General features: G+C 41.1%; 1 protein-coding gene across 5 annotated transcripts in view; it reads left to right on the plus strand.

Annotated features, from left to right (window-relative positions):
• Positions 1 to 23,803, plus strand: part of dgkh (diacylglycerol kinase, eta) — a 121,704-nt gene extending 97,901 nt beyond the window's left edge. For 3 of the 5 annotated variants that reach the window (XM_060929894.1, XM_060929895.1, XM_060929896.1), the window contains 14 exons: positions 504 to 801; positions 1,017 to 1,148; positions 4,311 to 4,445; positions 5,429 to 5,546; positions 6,349 to 6,459; positions 6,546 to 6,642; positions 7,628 to 7,735; positions 13,365 to 13,478; positions 14,889 to 15,023; positions 15,111 to 15,377; positions 15,503 to 15,595; positions 15,706 to 15,825; positions 18,378 to 18,483; positions 22,240 to 23,803. In XM_060929894.1, the coding sequence (XP_060785877.1) occupies positions 504 to 801; positions 1,017 to 1,148; positions 4,311 to 4,445; positions 5,429 to 5,546; positions 6,349 to 6,459; positions 6,546 to 6,642; positions 7,628 to 7,735; positions 13,365 to 13,478; positions 14,889 to 15,023; positions 15,111 to 15,377; positions 15,503 to 15,595; positions 15,706 to 15,825; positions 18,378 to 18,483; positions 22,240 to 22,292 (1,887 nt within the window). In that variant the 3' untranslated portion in view covers positions 22,293 to 23,803. Of the gene's footprint in view, positions 1 to 503; positions 802 to 1,016; positions 1,149 to 4,310; positions 4,446 to 5,428; positions 5,547 to 6,348; positions 6,460 to 6,545; positions 6,643 to 7,627; positions 7,736 to 13,364; positions 13,479 to 14,888; positions 15,024 to 15,110; positions 15,378 to 15,502; positions 15,596 to 15,705; positions 15,826 to 18,377; positions 18,484 to 19,715; positions 19,847 to 22,239 lie in introns of all 5 variants that reach the window. The other 2 variants (XM_060929898.1, XM_060929897.1) reach the window with 1 other exon arrangement.
• Positions 23,804 to 25,331: the final 1,528 nt, after the last annotated feature.

Consider the following 25,331-nt stretch of genomic DNA (forward strand, 5'->3'; position numbering starts at 1 on the left):
TCTGTCATTTCAAGCTTGTGCCAAGTCTTCTCTTCTCATCTCATTATCTCTAGCCGCTTTACCCTGTTCTACAGGGTCGCAGGCAAGCTGGAGCCTATCCCAGCTGACTACAGGCGAAAGGCGGGGTACACCCTGGACAAGTCGCCAGGTCATCACAGGGCTGACACATAGACACAGACAACCATTCACACTCACATTCACACCTACGGTCAATTTAGAGTCACCAGTTAACCTAACCTGCATGTCTTTGGACTGTGGGGGAAACCGGAGCACCCGGAGGAAACCCACGCGGACACGGGGAGAACATGCAAACTCCGCGCAGAAAGGCCCTCGCCGGCCACGGGGCTCGAACCCAGGACCTTCTTGCTGTGAGGCGACAGCGCTAACCACTACACCACCGTGCCGCCCGTGCCAAGTCTTATGTAATGTTATTTCTTAAGAATAAGACTATGAGCGGTGTTTTTATTAAGCTGCACACTGACTTGTGTCTTCTCTCTGTGCAGTGTGCGGTCCTGAATGAGAAGCTGGATTCACTCCTGCAGACCCTGAACACAGAGGCTCAGGCGATGAGTCCTCCTTCTCTCACCACCCCCCCTATTGTAGAAGAGGAGCTGGAGGAAGAGGAGCTGGAGGAGGAGGATCTCAGTGAGGAGTCTCTGACGGAGCTAAAGGAGAAAATGGAGGAGAACGTCACAGAGAAGGACTCTCCACACAAGCTTTTCAGGCCACGTGAGCAGCTCATGCTGCGTGCAAACAGCTTGAAGAAAGCGGTCAGGCAGATCATCGAGCAGGCTGAGAAAAGTAATAATAACAAGCCAGAGATGATTATAATGCTCTGATGAGAGATTTGCGAGTATCAACATTATCTTTGTTAGCAAGCAGTGAATGTGTAGTACGTTCCTTTTCTGATTTGCGCCATCATAACATAGTGGAGCTTCCTTTTACGATTTATGTAAACATTCACATTGACTAAGAACTCAGCGAATCTATGTATCTGGTCTGGTTCTCTTTCCTAGTGGTGGATGAACAGAATGCTCATACGGACGAACAAGACCTGCAGTCTCCTACAGACATCAAAAAGGACATAGAGGAGGAAAACAAGGACAGCGAGAAGGATGAGGACACCAAAGAACTGGAGAGTCTGCCCTGTGAGTCTAAACTGCACTTGTGGAAGAAGGCTTTAAGATGCCAACAACTAATGATTACATGTGCTATCAGAGTGGGTAGTTAAAGGGGAACTGAAGGCAAATTTTTTTATTATCAAAATTCTATTTATCTCATTTTATTAAATATAGGAATGCATTTTTGACAGCTATTTTGTCACTGCGATAGCGCGCTATGAGTGTTTGAAATATGCTCTGTAATATATCAGTCCATATGTCAAAGCAATGGCCGTAAACGAGATTCGTTGAGACCTGTGCGAGACATCGTAGGACGGAAGTAAAACGTACAGCGGAAATCAAAGTGGCCGACATCTGCCAACATTGTCAAAAGACGCACGCGCCCTCTTTCGAATGCTGACGTAATCAAGCCGGAAGTTTTGTTTGTTTTGAGAGCAATCAAGAAAGTTTGAAGAAAGTAGGCAGTAATCATCATTTAAACTCGTTTTTGTGCGACATTTCATTTGGAAAACAGTTCATTTGGTGGAATAAATGTGACACAAGATGCCAAGGACACCTGGCTGACACTTCACGTCTCAGAGTCTCGCACAAGTCTCGTGAAGATCGCGCGGATAAGCGACGCCTGCCGTGGACCAAACGAACTACATTCAACATGGCTAAAAACTGAATAGGCTGATAAGTCTAATATTTAATTGCAAGTAGTTGCCAATACAAGTCACGATATAAGGTTACTAAAACCGAAAACGTAATTGAATAACACGTTAATTAAGAAATAAAGCAAGTTGAAAAATGACTTCAGTTCTCCTTTAAACACAACACATTCAATATCATAGATAATTTTAGAAGTCTAGCTGTAAAATTGACTTTGATTTCTGAATGTTTGATGATGATGCCCTCTAGTGTTTCTAGCACGTTATGAACATTATTATAATTTCAGTGTGGGAAATAAGGAATTTTAAGCAGACTGTCACAAGACAGACAAGTCTGAAATGTTGTTTGTCAGTCCAAATTTCAGCCTGTCCAAATAACGGGCCAAATGCCTGGAATGATGCGTCTGGGGGTCCGGGGCCTGCCTTAGGGCCCCGGAAGCTGAAAGGCTTTAGATGCCTGGAGATGGCTTCTCCACTATTTCCAGGCACATTTTTGTGATCTTTAAAGGCCAAATTACATTAGATATTAGTTGCTAGTTACACTACAAATTAAATATAATATACAAGAAAATGTCAGAAGATTCAAGAAAAACATGCTTAAAGTTATACCCAAAAAAACAGTAGCACACACAGATCAGTTCCATGTCTAGAAAAAAATATGGGGGGGGAAGGATGTTCCAGTTGGTTACAACTTACTGGTCCTCATATATAGGTACTATAATAACACTCATGAAACACTATGTCAACCATGACTATTTGTTCTATACTATGTTTATAATAAGTCTATAAGAAATTTAGTAATTAACAATACAACTCTTCTTACATAATACAGTTCAAATTTTGAGTACGAGATTCCAAGCAGGGGCGGCACGGTGGTGTAGTGGTTAGCGCTGTCGCCTCACAGCAAGAAGGTCCGGGTTGGTTCGAACCCCGTGGCCGGCGAGGGCCTTTCTCTGCGGAGTTTGCATGTTCTCCGCGTGTCCGGGTGCTCCGGTTTCCCCCACAGTCCAAAGACATGCAGGTTAGGTTAACTGGTGACTCTAAATTGACCGTAGGTGTGAATGTGAGTGTGAATGGTTGTCTGTGTCTATGTGTCAGCCCTGTGATGACCTGGCGACTTGTCCAGGGTGTACCCCACCTTTCGCCCGTAGTCAACTGGGATAGGCTCCAGCTTGCCTGCGACCCTGTAGAACAGGATAAAGCGGCTAGAGATAATGAGATGAGATTCCAAGCAACTTTGTAACAAAATGACTCTTAAAATGGCTCGAAACTAAACATGGTCATATCGTTTGGCATTCAGACTAAAATCTGCTGGACTAGAACTTAGAAAATAGAGATTATCATGCCGTTATCTTGGGAATAGTCTTTTATGAATGCGGCTCGGCATAGCCTAACCTTCCCCGTGACTTAAAAAGTGCATTTACATTCAGGGATCCTTCGGAGTGTGTTGTGCATGCACTTGGGACCCAGTCGTTAAGGGAAGCACCTGATGCTGATTTGAGTGCAATCAGCACATGCATATAAGGACTGTGTTTTCACAGAGACTTTGTGAAGTATTGTGTCAGGTATACGGCGGTAGATGGCTCTAAGTGCAGGAAGAGTGTTTATTAGTAGGTGTGATATTTACAAAAACAAACCTCAAACGAAATCGTAAGCAGAGTCTTAAACATGGCTAGAAACAAATGTGACCGTGATAATGATAATACTTCGCAAAGCCTCTGTGTTCTTATATGAGCGTGCTGATTGTGCTCAAATCAGCATCACGTATTTCCCATAACAACCAAGTCCTGTGAGCAAACGTGGCCACTCGAGCACGAAGGCATGACAGTCAAGTGTTCGTTTGCTGTGTGACCACAACTTTTAGCTCGGCTGTATATCGCCATGCGTCGTCACCAAAACGCCTCATTTTCATCAGTAACCCATCGCAAAGCATCGCGAGCTGTAGTGTGACCGTAGCCTTATACATTTATCCCAGAGCAATATCTGTCTCTATAAAGCCCATGTGATTGTGTAATAGACAGACCTACTTGTCCAGGCGAGAATAAAAGGCTCCTGAAGACATTACCTTGTCATTAGCGGCTAGTGATGTTTTATTGTATTGTAAAATTATTGCATTATGTAAAGCAAAAAAACAACAAAAATGTGAAACATACTGTGATGAAGCAGCCATACAACTGTTTATGGATGCCAGCTTGATAATCGTACGTTCACTCTTTCTCAGATGTATTCACTTACAGTCAGTGGTCACTTTATAAGGTACACCTGCCTCGTAGCTACACTCATTTACAATTTTATTAGGTATTTACACTTTCAGTAGATTTATATCTAGGTGCAATTTGTAGGTTTCCCCATCTCCTTGTAGCTTCCAATACCTGCACCTCATCAGTGTTGTCCTCCATCTTAATTTTCCATCCTAGTCTAGAATTTATATTTGTAGATATTTTGCATCTTTTTGTTTATCATGAAATTGCTATCACAGAGAGAGAAGGTTCTCCTGTGTTGTCTTCAGCTTTTATACTAACATGCTATCTTCCTTTAGTGGCGAAGTCACCCTGTTCACCTACCGAGAGGCGTGTGAGTCGCAGCACGCAGTCCTGTGGCTCTTTCTCCATTCCTCCCTTCACCACAAGTAAAGAGAACCTGCCTGTCCTCAACACTCGCATCATCTGTCCAGGTATGATTGCACGGACACTAAATTATAATCTAGGAGGAAGTAAAGTATTTCACTATTTATTAAAAGGATCTAATGCAGTAAATGGTCTTGTTAGCTCACCGGCTGGAGGGCGATGAGCTATTGCCATCACACGGCGTCCGTCCGTCCGTCCATCCGTCCATTCGTCCATCCACAAGTCACAAAAATTGCTGCTCCTACCTGAGTTTTCAATGGATTTTGATTCTGACTGTTTTTGTTTGGAAGATCTAATCAGTCTGCACAAAAGTTACTCCTTGGTTTCGTGATTTCTCATTAACAAGTTGCTAATTAGGCCAATTAATAAACTTTCGGGAAAATCGCCACTCCTCCCTGAGTCTTCAATGGATTTTGATTCTGATTGTTTTGTTTGGAAGGTCAGATTGTTGTAATTGTTCTCATGAAGAGCAACTTTTTTCATAATCTCTTTCTCCATCTTCACAAAGGGTGCCAATAATTACCAAACCAACTGTAAATGCTTATATACAATATTTATATTTATGTTTATCTATCATACTTGTAGAGAGGGGTATTTGGAGAAGTGTGTCATGAACAACTACTTTGGGATCGGCTTGGATGCCAAGATCTCACTGGAGTTGAACAACAAGCGTGAAGAACATCCTGAGAAATGCAATTCTGATTGTTTTGTTTGGAAGATCTAATCAGTCTGCACAAAAGTTACTCCCTGGTTTTATGATTTCTCATTAACAAGTTGCTAATTAGGCCAATTAACAAACTTTCAGGAAAATTGCTACTCCTCCTGAGTTTTCAGTGGATTTTGATTCTGAATGTTTCGTTTGAAAGATCAAATTGTTGTAATTGTTCTCATGACGAGCAACTTAGCTAATTATAAATGAGTCTGGTTTCTCATGGTATGGTCGTGTGAGCTACTGCGTCGCTGACGCTCTGGTATGATATTAAATTATTTAAGTTTGTTAATGAAACTTCTCTGATTTGCTGGCTCTCAGGCTTGCGTGCAGGTCTTGCTGCCTCCATAGCTGGAAGCTCAATCATTAGCAAGATGTTACTTGCTAACATTGACCCGTTTGGAGCCACGCCTTTCATTGACCCTGACCCAGATTCATTGTAAGATCCTCTAACATACCTCTTCATTCTCTCTCTCACTCACTCACACACACACACACACACACACACACACACACACACACATTCTTTGTCAAATTATACTTTAGTGTAACAAGACGTCATGAACTTCCTGGAGTTTCTTAACATTCAGATGAACTTTAAAAAAATCAAATATGGACATGCTTTAGTTAGATTTTATTCCTTAAATTTTCTTAGAAGGGCAGCATGGTGGTGTAGTGGTTAGCGCTGTCGCCTCACAGCAAGAAGGTCCGGGTTCGAGCCCCGTGGCCGACGAGGGCCTTTCTGTGTGGAGTTTGCATGTTCTCCCCGTGTCCGCGTGGGTTTCCTCCGGGTGCTCCGGTTTCCCCCACAGTCCAAAGACATGCAGGTTAGGTTAACTGGTGGCTCTAAATTGACCGTAGGTGTGAATGTGAGTGTGAATGGTTGTCTGTGTCTCTGTGTCAGCCCTGTGATGACCTGGCGACTTGTCCAGGGTGTACCCCGCCTTTCGCCCATAGTCAGCTGGGATAGGCTCCAGCTTGCCTGCGACCCTGTAGAACAGGATAAAGCGGCTAGAGATAATGAGATGAGATGAGATGAGATTTTCTTAGAATAAATTACCTTCAGTTAAAGGTTAGTTAGATTTCTCTCATATTTTCCAATATGTGAAAGTAAAGCAATTAACCACAAAGACATTTTTTCATAATCTCTCCATCTTCACAAAGGGTGCTAATAATTATCAAACCAACTGTAAATGCTTATATACAATATTTATATTTATGCTTATCTATCATACTTGTAGAGAGGGGTATTTGGAGAAATGTGTCATGAACAACTACTTTGGGATCGGCTTGGATGCCAAGATCTCACTGGAGTTTAATAACAAGCGTGAAGAACATCCTGAGAAATGCAGGTCAGAGCTTCTTCTTCTCTCTGGCTGTTTCATATCAGGTATTAGATTTATTTTTTTTTGACTGTCCCAATGTTCCACTGTGGTAGGAGTCGCACCAAAAATATGATGTGGTACGGAGTCTTAGGCACGAAGGAATTACTGCAGAGAACCTACAAGAACCTGGAGCAGAAAGTGCAGTTAGAGGTAAGACAAAAAAGTGAGAAGTCGAGTTAGAAGTCAGCTTTGCACAACTCTGTGATAGTGATGTAGATTAGCACAGTAAATGTGAATTAAGTTACATTTTAAAACACCATATGTAAAAGTTAACTAATGACTCTAATAGTTGTACTGTACTTTGTAATTTTTATTTATGTCCCCCTTAGTGCACTGGTTTGATTCTGTATTATATTTGGATTTGTACTGGTGCATTGGTTTGGTTCTGTATTGTATTTGGATCTGTATTGTATTTGGTTGGTTTGGTTCTGTATTGTATTTGGATCTGTATTGTATTTGGATTTGGTTGGTTTGGTTCTGTATTGTATTTGGATCTGTATTGTATTTGGATTTGGTTGGTTTGGTTCTGTATTGTATTTGGATTTGTACTGGTGCATTGGTTTGGTTCTGTATTGTATTTGGATCTGTATTGTATTTGGATTTGGTTGGTTTGGTTCTGTATTGTATTTGGATCTGTATTGGATTTGGATTTGGTTGGTTTGGTTCTGTATTGTATTTGGATCTGTATTGTATTTGGATTTGGTTGGTTTGGTTCTGTATTGTATTTGGATTTGTACTGGTGCATTGGTTTGGTTCTGTATTGTATTTGGATCTGTATTGGATTTGGATTTGGTTGGTTTGGTTCTGTATTGTATTTGGATCTGTATTGTATTTGGATTTGGTTGGTTTGGTTCTGTATTGTATTTGGATCTGTATTGTATTTGGATTTGGTTGGTTTGGTTCTGTATTGTATTTGGATTTGTACTGGTGCATTGGTTTGGTTCTGTATTGTATTTGGATTTGGTTGGTTTGGTTCTGTATTGTATTTGTATTTGTATTGGTACATTGATTTGGTTCTGTACATAGATGCAAATCAGTAGGAAACAAACACTCATGTTCATCCATGGCTTGCTGCTCATGTCTGTTCTATTAAAAAATCCCAGAGCACTTTATGTTTATATGATGGCTTTTGCAGTGTGATGGACAGTACATCCCGCTCCCCAGTCTCCAGGGAATTGCTGTGCTCAACATCCCCAGCTACGCAGGAGGAACCAACTTCTGGGGCGGGACCAAAGAGGATGATGTAAGTGTCCCTAATAATCTTCTCCTTTGATCTCTCCTCTTCCTGTATCTGCTGTACTGTGCATATCCCAGGCTTTCGTTAAATCTTGAAATGTGATTTTTCACTATGGCTCTTCCCTATGATTTTTGTGTGTGTGTTGATCTTAGTCAACCTAATGTGAGGCTGTCATCAAAGTTAGCCCCAGCACACACATTGATGAACAGCTTACATCACTAAAGCACAGAAAGCAATCTTTCTGTGATCAGTTTAGTGTTAGTCTCTGTACCAGTACCCAGTCTAGTACGCAATCAAGTGAACTACAATAGATATGACTCCCAACCAGCTCCATGTCACCATTTATTATGCAAGAGGTTTCAGAGGTTTGTGCACAGTGTTAGAGGTGTGTGGAATGTGACTATTTTCATTCTCTGTGGACAGACACATGCTGATCATGACCATATGTTTAAGAGCAGTTCTTCATCTATCCGTCCATCAGTTATCTATAGCTTATCCATCAGGGTTGCAGGGGAAGCTAGAGCCAATCCCAGCTGACTTCATCGAGAGGCGGGTTACACACTGGACAGATCCCCAATTCATTACATTACAGTCTGGAATCTCTTATCCAGACGTACAGTGGTGCTTGAAAGTTTGTGAACCCTTTAGAATTTTATATATTTATGCATAAATAAACATCAGATTTTCACACAAGTCCTAAAAGTAGATAAAGAGAACCCAGTTAAACAGATGAGACAAAAATATTATACTTGGTCATTTATTTATTGAGAAAAATGATCCAATATTATACATCTGTGAGTGGCAAAAGTATGTGAACCTTTGGTTTCAGTATCTGGTGTGACCCCCTTGTGCTGCAATAACTGCAACTAAACATTTCCGGTAACTGTTGATCAGTCCTGCACACCGGCTTGGAGGAATTTTAGCCCGTACCTCCGTACAGAACAGCTTCAACTCTGGGATGTTGGTGGGTTTCCTCACATGAACTGCTCGCTTCAGGTCCTTCCACAACATTTCGATTGGATTAAGGTCAGGACTTTGACTTGGCCATTCCAAAACATTAACTTTATTCTTCTTTAACCATTCTTTGGTTAATTCAGAATTCATTGTTCCATCAATGATGGCAAGCCATCCTGGCCCAGATGCAGCAAAACAGGCCCAAACCATGATACTACCACCACCATGTTTCACAGGTGGGATAAGGTTCTTATGCTGGAATGCAGCGTTTTCCTTTCTCCAAACATAACGCTTCTCATTTAAACCAAAAAGTTCTATTTTGTCTCATCTGTCCACAAAACATTTTTCCAATAGTCTTCTGGCTTGTCCACATGATCTTTTAGCAAACTGCAGACAAGTAGCAATGTTCTTTTTGGAGAGCAGTGGCTTTCTCCTTGCAACCCTGCCCTGCACACTATTTGTTGTTCAGTGTTCTCCTGATGGTGGACTCATGAACATTGGCTAATGTGAGAGAGGCCTTCAGTTGCTTAGAAGTTACCCTGGGGTCCTTTGTGACCTCGCCAACTATTACACACCTTGCTCTTGGAGTGATCTTTGTTGGTCGACCACTCCTGGGGAGGGTAACAATGGTCTTGAATTTCCTCCATTTGTACACAATCTGTCTGACTGTGGATTGGTGGAGTCCAAACTCTTTAGAGATGGATTTGTAACCTTTTCCAGCCTGATGAGCATCAACAATGCTTTTTCTGAGGTCCTCAGAAATCTCCTTTGTTCGTGCCATGATACACTTCCACAAACGTGAAGATCAGACTTTGATAGATCCCTGTTCTTTAAATAAAACAGGGTGCCCACTCACACCTGATTGTCATCCCACTGATTGAAAACACCTGACTCTAATTTCACCTTCAAATTATCTGCTAATCCTAGAGGTTTGCATACTTTTGCCAGTCATAGATATGTAATATTGGATCATTTTCCTCAATAAATAAATGACCAAGTATAATATTTTTGTCTCATTTGTTTAACTGGGTTCTCTTTATCTACTTTTAGAACTTGTGTGAAAATCTGATGATGTTGTTTTAGGTCATATTTATGCAGAAATATAGAAAATTCTAAAGCGTTCACAAACTTTCAAGCACCACTGTACAACACACTTAAAGCAGCCTGGGGAGCAGTTGGGGGTTAGGTGCCTTGCTCAAGGAATGCACTTCTGCCATTCCTGCTGGTCCAGGGAATCAAACCAGCGATCTTTTGGTTCCAAAGCTGCTTCTCTAACCTTTAGGCCATGGCTTCCCAATTCCAGAGACAATCATTCACACTCACTTTCATACCTGTGGGCAATTTAGAGTAGCCGTTTGAACTAATCTGCATGTCTTTGGACTGTGGGAGGAAACCGGAGCACCCAGAGGAAACCCAGGCAGGCACGGAGAGAACATACAAACTCCTCACAGAAAGACTCCAGTCAGCCACGAGGTTTGAACTGTGACGGCCATAGGCTTTGGGCAGGCTGTGTTTTGTTTTCCTGCCTTTGCTTTCTCCTTTTAGGCTCCCTGATTGCCTGGCTCCTCCCATCTCATTGGGTGATTAGTTTTACCTGTTGGTGGCCTTTAAAAGCCATGAAACCCAAACTGGCTCTCCTTCCTTGAAGGCTGGTGCCTCTCAGGCACCTCGTCCTACTTTGGTTTGTGTTTAGTATAGTTTGGTTTGCCTTTGACATATAGCTTATGTTAGCTTTCTTATTCTTCAGATGCTCTCACCACACTACTGATTCCTGAGTTAACCATTAGTTTACTTTTGCGAAGTTATCTTTAATAAAACGTTTGTTCCTTTAAAAGCTGTTATTGCGTGGACTTCCCTTCTTTGTTATGCTCTCCAGCGAGCCGGGCCTAACAGAACCCAGAACTTTCTCGCTGTGAGGCGACGGTACTAACCACTGCACCACCAACAAGACATCAAAATGTTATCTCAAAAGGACTGACTTGCATTTCTTTGACCATATATTTTAACACAGAGAATCCAGCCTTTTCAGTGTCATCTTTCTGTTGTTGGCAGAGCTTCATAGCAAAAAAAAAAAAAAAAAACACCTGCTGATCCAAAGCCGAGCACAGAACTGGCTTTGTTCAATTCGGATCTGCCTAGTGTGGGTTCAGCTGATGATTTTGACCACAGACTGGGTGCTGTGTTTACAGCACCAGCCACATGCAGCATATTGTCACTTGCTTTTAGACATATGCAAATACTTAGAAAGGAGACCCTTGGAGCTGTGTAGTGGTGGAAAAACTAAGAACATATGCATCCTACACAAAAGCAGGCACTGTCTAACTTTCTCCCTTCAAAAGGAGCTGAATATGCAAGAGCAGTATTAACCTGGAGCACAAAATCATACTGAAAACATCCTCTCCTACTTGCATCAGCTTTAAAGGGGAACTGACGGCAAATTTTTATGATCAAAATTCTATTTATCTCATTTTATAAAATGTAGGAATGCATTTCTGACAGCTATTTTGTCACTGCTATAGCAAGTTATGAGTGTTTGAAATATGCTATGTAATACATCAGTCCATATGTCAAAGCAGTGGCCATAAACAAGATTCGCTGAGACCTGTGCGAGACTTCGTAGGACGGAAGTAAAACGTACAGCGGAAATCAAAGTGACCGACATCTGCCAACGTTGTCAAAAGACGCACGCGCCCTCCTTCGAATGCTGACATAATCAAGCTGGAAGTTTTCCCTGTGTCCGAAATCGCTCCCTACTCACTATATAGGGCACTATATAGTGGGGACGCCATTTTGTAGTGCTGTCTGAAACCTTAGTGAGGGTTATGTGGGAAATGCGCTCAGTATAATATGTATTTATCACAAAAATACATGCATGTATTTATTTTGAAAACCCACCAACCGCCTGATCTGGCACATTTTAATTGTGCGACAGTAATGACCTAAATACCAGCGCGACAGACTAGCCCTTATCCTGTCGTCTTTCCAACTCTTCTCTACTCCACGTTGGTTCAAAGTCGTATGGAATAATCTCCATGTCACGTATGCAAGGGAGGCGGATGTATGTGCAGAAGTATACAGTTTAATAAAGTGCAGAACAGATAGATAGATATAGTGAGACAATATATACACAGGCAAACAATCCAAAACGGCAGGCTAGATCAAAAACCAGAATACAGGCAAAAGGGTCGGTCGAGGCACAAACAGTACATCAAAGGCTAAGCGAGGACAAGAACGAGAAACGGGCACAAGGATCGTCTCATCTCATCTCATCTCATTACCTCTAGCTGCTTTATCCTGTTCTACAGGGTCGCAGGCAAGCTGGAGCCTATCCCAGCTGACTACGGGTGAAAGGCGGGGTACACCCTGGACAAGTTGCCAGGTCATCACAGGGCTGACACATAGACACAGACAACCATTCACACTCACATTCACACCTACGGTCAATTTAGAGTCACCAGTTAACCTAACCTGCATGTCTTTGGACTGTGGGGGAAACCGGAGCACCCGGAGGAAACCCACGCGGACACGGGGAGAACATGCAAACTCTGCACAGAAAGGCCCTCGCCGGCCACAGGGTTCGAACCCGGACCTTCTTGTTGTGAGGCGACAGCGCTACCCACTACACCACCGTGCCGCCCACAAGGATCGTGAAACAGGAAATCAAGACAACAGGTAGAAAGGCTCGGTAATGCATATCATAATACTTCGCAATGCAAATGCGTCAGCACAGTCCTTAAATAGGCAAACACATAGTTCCTTAATTGAGCTCAGGTGCGCCTTGTTCACGGCGCACGTGCTGGAGTCCACTCGGCGCGCGCACAGCCCGAGGCGTGCCTTCAGGTGCACGCCCCACAGCGCACAGGACTGACACTCCATCACTGATGAAGCTGGCAAGTCTCAAAATTGGAATGATATGGCGATCTGGCCGCTGTGTAAACAGTTTTCAAAATGGCGGCGCTGACACTTCACGTTTGAAGTCTCGCACAAGTCTTGTGAAGATTGCATGGATAAGCGACGCCTGCCGTGGACCATACGAGCTACATTCAACATGGCTAAAAACCGATAAGGCTGATAAGTGTAATATAATATGCCAATACGAGTCACGATATAAGGTTAATAAAACCGAAAACGTTATTGAATAACACGTTAATTAAGAAATAAAGCAAGTTTAAAAATGACTTCAGTTCCCCTTTAACACTAAATGTGATTTGTGATGTTGCTGTCTATGGCTCTGACAGCCCAGTCTGCAAGTGAGTTTCCATTTCCACTGCACCTTGATGTGAACTGAATGGATTGTGCAAGTAAACTGCTTGTGTTGACCCCTTTCTACTGCTACAGGTGAAGAAATTCACCATAACTCTAGATGGCTTCATGCATTGTGCCATTTTTGCTCAATTAGCCAATGAGCCTAAAATATGACAGGAAGTATCAGAAATGCGTTACTTTCACTGCATTCTTCATGGAGTAAAACAATGTATGTGGACACTTCAGAGAATTTACCGAAATGGTATATGGAAATTTCAACTGAACCTTCTTCTCTGAAAATGGTACATTCCTGGCAAGTGAGATTAAATCTAAGTAAAAATGACTTGATTCTTTTTCTGGCATACACCCTGCACAACATTACAGATGAAATGAATAAAAAGAATAACAGTACTCTGCTTTTTTCTTTTCCATCCAGATATTCTGTGCTCCTTCATTCGATGATAAAATCTTGGAGGTAGTGGCTGTGTTTGGGAGCATGCAAATGGCGGTGTCCAGAGTGATCAAGCTCCAGCACCACCGTATTGCACAGGTGAACTTTTGTTATAAAATGTGGCATACGTAGAGGATATTACTTGGTTGTGCAAAGATATGAAGTTTATCTTCCAGTGGTGAGGGAGCGAAGCGAACAAGTGAAAATATTTTCAATATACGAAGATAAACTTCATATCTTCACGCCATGTTCTTTATATTCTATCGACACATCCACAAAAAAAACACAAGTTAATCAAAAGAATTTTAATTTTGAACGGTTTGCCATTTTGACAACGCACGTCAAGTCAGCAGGAAAACACTGAGAGTGACATCATCAGAGTGAAATATCGGGGATTATTATACATACGGACCACTTTTTCCATGGAATAAAAACATGTATTCTGTTCCTTTCTAGTGGGTTTATTGATAGCATGCAATATTGTTATCATATCACTTATCCTCCATGTATTACGCCAGTCTCCCCAATGGAGAATAAGCGTGCAATATTGTTATAATATTGCATGTTGTCAGGACAACACGACGTCATACATCGGAGCTCATGCGAAGATCCAATGACAAAACTTTTCTGCTGCGCATGCGCAAAATCACTCCTTTTGTCAGCCAGGAAAGAGAGAAGACAAGGCTAATCTGGTGCTAGGTTTAAACACTAAATAAATAAACTGAAAACTGAAACGAAAGACGTGCTGAACACCCAAAAGGCTACCAAAACTTCATTATATATTCTTCATACATATTTACAAGAGAAAAACATACCAATGGACATCAAAAAACTGGAAAAGAGACACGTCGGACATGTAAAACTTCCGCGCTCACGAGTGACTGTGACCGTTTGTATACAAACATGGCCGTGAGGTTTGCTTCATTAAAAGCGGAAGATTTAGAGAGAATTTTGAAAGAGAAAGACGCGCTGAACACGCGAAAGGAATGTGTATTCATATTAATAATAATAATAATAATATAGGTCGGCTTTTCTTCGTGGTATATCGGATATATTCCATTCAACTAGCATGATATTGAACTCATCTTCGACTCGTTCAATATCTTGCTAGCTGAGTGGAATATATCTGATATACCACGAAAAAAAGCCAGCCAATATTATTTAAATATGTCACTCAGATCTGCGATGTATTTTGTATGAAAAATGTGAGTTTTTCAACAGAAGAAGATAAACTTCATATCTTCTAGCCAACGTGTGATTTTCTTTTTATTATCTAGACACATTCACAAACAAAAAGTACCCAAATGCATCAAAACAATTCATCGATTTCCTCACGAGTGACATAGAGATTTATGTCACGGTTTTGGTTCTCCATGTCCTGGATGTAGCGCGTATGAAAAATACGAGTGGTGTATTTCCCAGTAAAACACTCATGTCCATATAATACATATTTGTATTAATCCTGTACTGAAATACTCATGTGCTGTCAAACTTCTATCATTGTCATAGTGTCGCACAGTGAAGATTACCATCCTGGGAGATGAAGGAGTGCCTATTCAAGTGGATGGAGAAGCCTGGATCCAGCCTCCTGGAGTTATAAAGATCCAGCACAAGAATAGAGCCCAAATGCTAACCAGAGATAGGGTGAGTGTTTGTGTCCAGGTTCAGATTGGACACAACCCAAGTGCTGCTGCTTGCAATTGAACTTTCTGGCTATGTTTTTCCCCACAGGCGTTTGAGAACACGTTGAAGTCCTGGGAGGACAAGTTGAAGTATGACAAGCCTCCACTGAGACCACACCTGTACTCTCAGCACTCTGTAGATCTAGCCACTGAGGAAGAAGCTGCACTTGTCCAGATGTGTGCACGTGCAGCAGAGGAGCTCATCACCAGGATCTGTGAGGCAGCCAAGACAAATGGACTCCTGGAACAAGAGCTTGCTCATGCTGTCAATGCTGCATCTCATGCTATCAACAAAACTCACCCCAAGTTCCCTGAGGTGAGGTACCCATCTAACATTCACTGCTGTTGAATTGCATCAAACCATTGATCATAATAAATCTTATGCATGCATGCTTTGCCCAAAGGTTTGTTGTATTGTAATCTACTATCTGTTTCCTTTAGAGTCTAACCAGGAACACAGCCATTGAGGTGACCAGCACAGTGAAGGCTCTGCACAACGAGACTGAGTCACTTCTAGTGGGACGAGTGTCATTGGTAAGGCAATTTTGAAAGCTCACTGTTTACATTTTTCTTTTGCTTGGTCATTGTAGTCTATGAACGTAATTTTAGGCCCTGTTTTATGTTGTGGGATTGTGTCTGTACAGCAACTGGACCCTCCTGATGAGGAGATATTGTCCAGTGCTTTGCAGTGTGTTGAGGTGGAGTTGGGCAAGCTGACTGAGATCCCGTGGCTTTACCACATTCTCCAGCCCAATGATGAGGAGGTAAGCCCAACTCATTACTGTATATACAAAACAAACCCTGTGTCCAAAACCACTCACTCGTTCACTACTCCCTACTCACTACATAGGGAATTACTATATAGAGGACTATATATTGTGAGCTCATTGGTAAAATGAAAAAAACACTTTTGGATACTACTCCGTCGCGCTGTTATTTATGTCATTACTGTCGCACAATTAAAACGTGCCAGATCAGTTGGCTGGTGGGTTTTCAAAATAATAAATACATGCATGTATTTTTGTGATAAATACATATTAAACTGAGCATATTTCCCACATTAATCAATACAAAGTACTTTGTGTCTGCTGCATCTTTCAGTTCTTTTAAATCAAGGTTGAATACTTTCTTCTTTGCCGCTGCCTTTTATCAAATTTGAGGCTTTTAATTTGATTTCTTTCAGTGTGACTGCAATGCATGATGGGATATATTGCTTGGTTAGTGACCATCAGTTGTTCGCTACTTTTCATAATGCATTGTGGGATACTTTGAGTGCACTATATAGGGTGTAATAATTCTCACTATACATTCAGACAGCACTACAAAATGGTGAACTCACTATATAGTCCACTATATAGTGAGTAGGGAGTGATTTCGGACACAGGGAAATCTAAGCAGTGACAGTTAAGATTCTATTATACACAGCCATCCAGCATGCTTGTCACTAACATGCCCAACGTAGCCATTACTAGCATGCACATCAGTAACGTGCCCATCACCAACATACCCACTACCATCATACCCAACACCAAAATATCCATCACCAATATGCCCAACACACCCATCACCAACATTCACATCACCAACATGCTCACTGCTAACATACACAACACCATTATATCCATCACCAATATGCTCAACGCACTGATAACAAACATCTTAAACACCAGCATTCCTGTCACCAATATGTGCAACTTGTCCATTACCAGTGTGCATATGATATTACACATGCTCATCACCAACATCCCAAACATCTCCATATGCCCAACATGCCCATTACCACCATCACTAATACACACATCACCAACTTGTCCATCGCCAGTGTGCGCAACATGCAGATGACCAGCATCTTCAAAACCAAAATGCCCATTACCAGTGTGCACATAATCACAAAAACTTGTTCGTCACCAACACACCTGGGATACCTGCAACCAGCATGTCCAACATTCCTCTCTTCAACATGTCCAGCATTCCCAACACCAGTATGTTCATCACCAGTATGCTCATCACAAACATACCCATCATCATGTCCAACATTCCCAACACCAGTATGCTCATCGCCAGTATGCTCATCACCAACATACCCATCATCACCATGTTCAACATTCCCAACACCAGTATGCTAATCATCAACATTCCCATCATCAACATGTCCAACATTCCCAACACCAACATTCCCAACACCAGTATGCTCATCACCAACATACCCAACATTCCCATCCTCAACATGTCCAACATTCCCCACACCAACATTCCCAACACCAGTATGCTCATCACCAACATAGCCAATATACCCATCATCACCATGCCAACATTCCCAACACCAGCATGCTCATCACCAACATACCCAACATTCCCATCATCAACATTCCCAACACCAGTATGCTCATCACCAACATACCCATCATCAACATGTCCAACATTCCCAACACCAACATTCCCAACACCAGTACACTCATCACCAACATACCCAACATTCCCATCATCAACATGTCCAACAGGCCCAACACCAACATTCCCAACACCAGTATCACCAACATAGCCAATATACCCATCATCACCATGCCCAACATTCCCAACACCAGTATGCTCATCACCAACATACCCAACATACCCATCATCACCATGCCCAACATTCCCAACACCAGCATGCTCATCACCAACATACCCAACATTCCCATCATCAACATATCCAACATTCCCAACACCAGTACGCTTATCACCAGTATGGTCTTCACCAACATACTCATCATCACCATGTCCAACATTCCCAACACCAGTATGCTCATCACCAACATACCCAACATTCCCATCATCAACATGTCCAACAGTCCCAACACCAGTACGCTCATCACCATGCCCAACATTCCCAACACCAGCATGCTCATCACCAACATACCCAACATTCCCATCATCAACATGTCCAACATTCCCAACACCAGTATCACCAACATAGCCAATATACCCATCATCACCATGCCCAACATTCCCAACACCAGTATGCTCATCACCAACATACCCAACATACCCATCATCACCATGCCCAACATTCCCAACACCAGCATGCTCATCACCAACATACCCAACATTCCCATCATCAACATATCCAACATTCCCAACACCAGTACGCTTATCACCAGTATGGTCTTCACCAACATACTCATCATCACCATGTCCAACATTCCCAACACCAGTATGCTCATCACCAACATACCCATCATCACGATGTCCAAAATTCCTAACACCAGTATGCTCATCACCAACATACCCAACATTGTCAGCAAATGTTTTTACATGAATTGTGTTTTTGTGATAGGACCACTCCCTGGAGTATGGCAAGAGAAACAGTCGAAGTGGCATGTTCCGTATTGTGCCAAAATTCAAGAAAGAGAAAGCACTGAAAAAGTCCAGCCCACAGTCAGGTAAGATTGTGTGGCCGTCCTGACATTAAACATACAAAGCTTTTCATAGATGGACATTGAAAAGGTTGCATTTATGGATCATAATGTTGCCAGAGTGTGGCTTGTAGTCGAGAGAAATGTAATACCAAATGCCATGTAATACCAAAACTGAACTGAAAGGTGTCCCTACTTCTCACTAATGCCACAATGCAGAGTGAAATAAGCATGTGGCTGACCTCTTAAATCCATCACGGCAGTGCTATGAGGCGTGTTTAATGCTATAGATCTTCATGTAGCATCTGTATCCCTCCTCCCAAGAGTTCTCTGTTCTGTGACGTCCTCAGTACAACCCAACCATCCATAAGCATCCTGCACTTCCTGTACATGATGTTGTCCTGTGAGTCAGATACAGTCTCATGTGTCCACGCGTGAACAGCAGGCACAAACCACTGTGATTCAACTCATGGAAGGGAAACCATTAACATGCATACACAAATTAAAATTCATGTTTCAACTGGATTCAGGTTGAAACTATTGGACTCTTGGAAATTTATAAATTAGTAGCTTGTTAACTAAGTATCAAGTTCATTTCTCAATAACTGAAAATATTGGAAACAGTTATATGCTTTCGAGGAAACTGTAACTATTACAAATCAGTGAACAGAAATTGCCCCTGGTGTTTCAGTGTTCTGGGATGATGTCAGCATATTAGCTTAATAATGTATATCTGACGCATGGCTTCCTGCCTGTAGATGAGCAAGTGTATGGCTGGATGGGAGAGGACAGTTGAAACCATGGTTCAGGGTCCAGAGATAGATCATTAGGGTACACAGGCTTAAACCCGTCCTCCCTGCTCTCTCTCTCTCTCTCTCTCTCTGTCTCTCTCTCGCTTTCTCTCTCTCGTTCTCTCTTTTGCTGTCTCCTGTGTCTGCTCTGAATGCAGTGATGAATGTCCCACTCTGATAACCTGCATGCCAGAAATTACCCTCTGGGTGTGTGCCAGTGACCAGAGACATTGTACCAAACCAAAACCTGTTTAACCCTCTTTTTGCCAGCTGCTGCCGCCACTCCTTTCTGTGTCTTCTCTTTCTGTTTTTGATTCCTCCCCCTCCCCCCCTTTTGTGGTTTATTTATTTATTTATTTTTAAATTTTTTTTTTTTACTTCGGCCCCCTGACTCCATTTGCTCATGTCCTTCGCGGCATGTACGGGGCTTGGAGACTGAAGGGGCCTTGTTGCTCTTGACTTGTGTAGTTCAGAGGTGGGGCACTGAGGAGGTGGGCGCCTGGCTGGAGCAGCTCAGCTTGGGGGAATACAAAGACACCTTCATCCGCCATGACATCCGCGGCTCCGAGCTCCTGCACCTTGAAAGGAGGGACCTGAAGGTATACACACATGCCCCTTTCGTGCCTCACAATGTCCCTCAGAATAAGCAGAACTTTATCTCTCTTCCTTTAGCTTTCACTGACTCTGTTTCTGTATCTTTTCTGTCCTTTTTACCTGTCCCCGTTTGCTGTTTTGTGCTGCACTGCTCTGCTTGGCTTCCTTTGTGCAAGTGTCGTTTGGGACTTGAACCTACTTACATGCGAACTAACTGTTTGTGGCCCTGCCATGATACAGCTTTGGAAAGTGTTGAGATTAGAAGAGAGAATAGAGTCAGTGAGAGGTGAAAAGGTGGAGAGGGGAGATCCGCTCACGCTGAGGGCAGCTAAAAGGGTGACTGCACCTGCAGCATGGTGTGACACATGCATCAGCTCGTGTTGTGTGTTATAGACACATAAGTTCACTGGTGTCAGTTGCTAAGATGTGAATGAGCATGTCTCTGTGTTTGTTTGTTTTTTTGAATACAACTCTGTGTGTGTGAGAGAGAGAGAGAGAGAGAGCGCAAGAGAGAAAGAGATTGTTGTCATATGGCAGGAACAAGAAGAGATTAAAAAAAAATTATCTAACAAGTGCAAATCTGCTGCCAAACCAAAATACGATTGCATCGCCATGTAATTATATTCCTGAATTAATAAACCAGTAGCTGAAACCATCACTGACCATTTTCACATCATTGTATTTTCCTATTATTTGCACTTGTTGAGTATATTGAGGTTTCATACTTGTACCATGTCAAATGTCACATAAATCACACAAGCAGAACTGCGCCAAAAAGACAAGTCTTGTCTATACCGCTTACATGTCCACTAATTAAGACCTCATCTGCAACCTGGCTTGTCCAGTGTCTTTATCGCAGCATCAGTTGTATGTTTTTCATTTATTATTTGTGGTGAATGTATCAACAGTCTTCATGATTTAAAAAAGAAAAAAAAAACATATATGACATATATGTGTGGCAACCAGAAAAACCCATCATGTGCTGCTGGGGCTAACTTTAGCAAACAGCCAAAAATGACCAAAAAAGCAGGCTTTCTGCCTGTAGCATACTTTTATACCTAGACTAAAAGAAAAAATCATGAATGTGTGTGGCAGCCTGGGAACGAAATGTCGCTGGAGATTTGATTTTATTGATTTGTTTGTTTGCCAGAATTCAGCTGCAGTGATATCTGTTAGGATTCTCCAGGCCACCACACATACAGTATAAATACGTGACCACTATAACATGGTCACTCCAGGATGATAATTATGCACACAGTGAAATGTGTAATTTTAATATTTGATGATGTTCCCCTTCATTTCAGATGCCCATCATTCATCTCGAAATGATCTGTGTTGTCTATTAGGTTGTGGACATTTTGAGAAATCAGTGCAAACTTATATATATATATATATATATATATATATATATATATATATATATATATATATATATATATATAACCATTCAAAAGTTTGGGGTCACTTTGAAATGTCCTTATTTTTGAAAGAAAAGCACTGTTCTTTTCAATGAAGATCACTTTAAACTAATCAGAAATCCACTCTATACATTGCTAATGTGGTAAATGACTATTCTAGCTGCAAATGTCTGGTTTTTGGTGCAATATCTCCATAGGTATATAGAGGCCCATTTCCAGCAACTCTCACTCCAGTGTTCTAATGGTACAATGTGTTTGCTCATTGCCTCAGAAGGCTAATGGATGATTAGAAAACCCTTGTACAATCATGTTAGCACAGCTGAAAACAGTTTAGCTCTTTAGAGAAGCTATAAAACTGACCTTCCTTTGAGCAGATTGAGTTTCTGGAGCATCACATTTGTGGGGTCGATTAAATGCTCAAAAAAATGTCTTGACTATATTTTCTATTCATTTTACAACTTATGGTGGTAAATAAAAGTGTGACTTTTCATGGAAAACACAAAATTGTCCGGGTGACCCCAAACTTTTGAACGGTAGTGTGTATATAAAATTTACTGTTGTTTATTAAGAGTGAAAAATGACAATTGTATTTATATATTTTTAGCTCTGTTACCAATTAATTTGTTGTTTGTGTTAAGCATTTTATCAAAATATTTTATATTGGAATAGTGTTCAATTTTTGCTTTGTAAAAGGAGTAAAAGCACTGCTATGTAGTTTTGTCAATAAGCTAGATGTATTTCGAAGTACATATTTATTTAGTAATGAACGTATCTTTTTTTCCTCATTTTGCATTACTTTTAGCTGATATTCGAACCAGGCATAAACTACTAAAGTGTTGTTAAGTCTGTATCTACATACACATCAACCTAAATCACTGTCCTTCATTATAGAAATAAATTACTACTGTGACAAATTCATGTTCTTTCTTTCCTATACATATAATATACAAACTGCAAGTATGCCGTTATTGTTTGCACAGGATCTGGGGATCTCGAAGGTGGGTCATATGAAGAGAATTCTCCAGGGAACTAAAGAGCTGGCTAAGAGCGCCATGGTGGACCTGTAAAGCTCGAGGAGTCCTTTCCTTCAGAAGAAGTGAACATTTTACAGAGCTGCATTGTCTGGATGAACTCGGTAATGAGTGGTTTCCTCCGCGTGATTTAGCCTCGCTTTAGAGTACCTGCGAATGTGTTGTTGTTTTAGTATGAGTGCTGGTGCCAAAAGAATTGTAGTGGTCGAATATTTTCAGGTGGTTGATAGATTTACAAAAAAAAAAAAGCCATTTCTTATTGCATTGATGGCACAATCAGGTATGCAACTCTCATTGCAGAGGCATCTTAAAACTTCTGGCATCTTAAAAAGAGTCAAGTAGCAAAACAGGACTTCCATAAAGTGTTCACTGTGGGTGAAGCAAAGGCCAGGTAATAGGTCGCTGGTGTTTTGCCTTGTGGTGGATGGCTACAATAGGATGGAGATGTGATGTGTCAGCAATATTCTTCTTTCGACAGCACTGTTTACATTTTAAGGAGACAGGAAAACGGCTGCTGAAGAGTTGCACTCAAACTGCAATCATAGCAAATGGTTTTTCAGTCCAGAAAGAAAGTTGAGTTCCTGAAGCAGTGACATTCTGATGCATGGTGAATTTGCTTGATTTTGGATATGTATTTCACTGCATGATTAGTGTCGTTTTTTTATTGTACAAACTAACACTTGAACAAGTTTTCTATGACTTTAGTATGATACTATTTGTTACTACTGAAGCATCCCTGTGGTCTTACTAGACTGCTGTTTCATTTCTACGTATATATTTGTTTGCATGAGACTTCTGTGTCAAAGAGCAGTGTCATGTATCATATTTATAGTAAAATTGTGTTTTATTGTAGGACATCTATGATTTATATTCAATTAGGACATTGAGTAAGACAGAAATATTAGTTCTTTAAAATATCAGTAAGGAAGACTACGTCGAAGTGAATACAAAAGTGAATGTGCCCCATACGTTTTCTTGAAATTATGTTCTTTAGTTTGCATTAGGATGCAAATTTGAAGGGGGAAAAAAAAAACATTTTAAGTATCAGAATATTAGTGTGGAAGTTCTTATTAGATTTACGAAATAAATAATGGAGTCACTTTTCTGCATTTTGACTGTAGACCTATTTGGAACATTTAGCTATTTTACTTGCAATAAGAATCTTGTGTTGGTCATAAGATATTGCAGTTGATCTGCAACTTTGCATAAGTTTCTCATAATTGTCATTCCTCAAAATAGGGATAAAGTACATGTTTGATAAGACACCCAGAACTAAATTATTATAAGTTGATGGCATTACAGGGTATACAAGTATAAGTGAGGTTTTTGTTGGTTAATATATGCACTGTAAATATGTTGAAACAGTCTGTACTGTTAATTCCAGTTGTAAGGAAATGGTTTGGATAGATTAATGCTGACACGTTATATATAGCTTACACATTTGATTGTGTATAGCGCACCATAATACAGATGTGATTTATAATAATGTTTATAAATTACCTTTATATGTTAAGTGCTGTTGTATTCTGTTGAAGGTGCAATATTGTATTTATTTTGATACATTTTCTTCTCTATGAAGCTTTATTATGTGATTTTTTTTTTCCATAGAAGACAAGAAATCAATTCATGCACTCCTGTTATCTGAGTTATTTTCTTTTAAGGCAGACTCGTGGACATGCCATATTCTCTCCAAATTCATAAAATCTTCCTTAAGCAAGTTGTTGATTCTCTCTATTCAATTGTGCTTCCAGGATAATTCGCTAGACAACTGGATGTTCTCTTAGACACACTATGGAACTAGCAGAATTGCCTGCTGTGCCTCTTTTATTTTCATTAGAATGGAGAGTTTTCACCCTTCACCGTCAAATCATATCATGTCATTTACAACTTTATGTCGATTTTGCCTGGGGTTTATGTCATATAAAGATTTTCCTCAAGGGGGTGACAGAGTACTGAATGTGGGTTTGGTAAAAAAATTGGGTCCCATCAAAATACTTAATATTGTAATAATAGAATAATATATTTATTCTAAAAAAAAAAAAAACCAAACCTTTTTTTAATGAAGATGTTAGTGTCCATTAAATAACTTTGCACTCTGTATCAAGACTCATTTAAAAGGAAATTTGTGTGAAATATATGGAAATAAAAATCACCAAATGTTCAGATATAAATAATAATACATCCGGAAATGAAATAAAAAATTGGCCCTACATTTGACTGCAGATTAGATGGCTGACTTCCAATTATGATCTAACTCTTAAACCAACTGTGCTGCATTCAGAACCGCCAGAATATGAGTGTGTTAATGTGCGTAAGAGTGTAGAAAACTTAGTGGACAAGATTTATTAGGAGAAACGGGAGGAGGCCTGATTCAGTGTGGTTCTAATTTTAACCAATATGGTTATTTTTAGATAATATAACCTTTCACGGGGGCGGCACGGTGGTGTAGTGGTTAGCGCTGTCGCCTCACAGCAAGAAGGTCCGGGTTCGAGCTCCGTGGCCGGCAAGGGCCTTTCTTTGCGGAGTTTGCATGTTCTCCCCGTGTCCACATGGGTTTCCTCCGGGTGCTCCGGTTTCCCCCACAGTCCAAAGACATGCAGGTTAGGTTAACTGGTGACTCTAAATTGACCGTAGGTGTGAATGGTTGTCTGTGTCTATGTGTCAGCCCTGTGATGACCTGGCGACTTGTCCAGGGTGTACCCCGCCTTTCGCCCGTAGTCAGCTGGGATAGGCTCCAGCTTGCCTGCGACCCTGTAGAACAGGATAAAGCAGCTAGAGATGATGAGCTGAGATAACCTTTCACGCTACACTCTTAGAAAAAAAGGGTTCCTCAAGGGTTCTTTAGCTTTCTAACGGTTTTCAATTCTGAACTTTTTAAAGGGAACCTCTCTTTTGTAGGTTTGTGTCGAGCCTTTCCCAACAGGGTCAAATTGAAGAACGCTGTAGGGTGATCTTGGAACCGAATGGCCCTTAGTTTTTTTTTGTTTGTTTTTGTTTTTCTCCAAAGGGTGTCACATGTAAAAATAGTGAATGTAGTGTTA

The sequence above is a fragment of the Neoarius graeffei genome, chromosome 9 (assembly GCF_027579695.1).
Source record: "Neoarius graeffei isolate fNeoGra1 chromosome 9, fNeoGra1.pri, whole genome shotgun sequence".
Taxonomy (NCBI): Eukaryota; Metazoa; Chordata; class Actinopteri; order Siluriformes; family Ariidae; genus Neoarius; species Neoarius graeffei.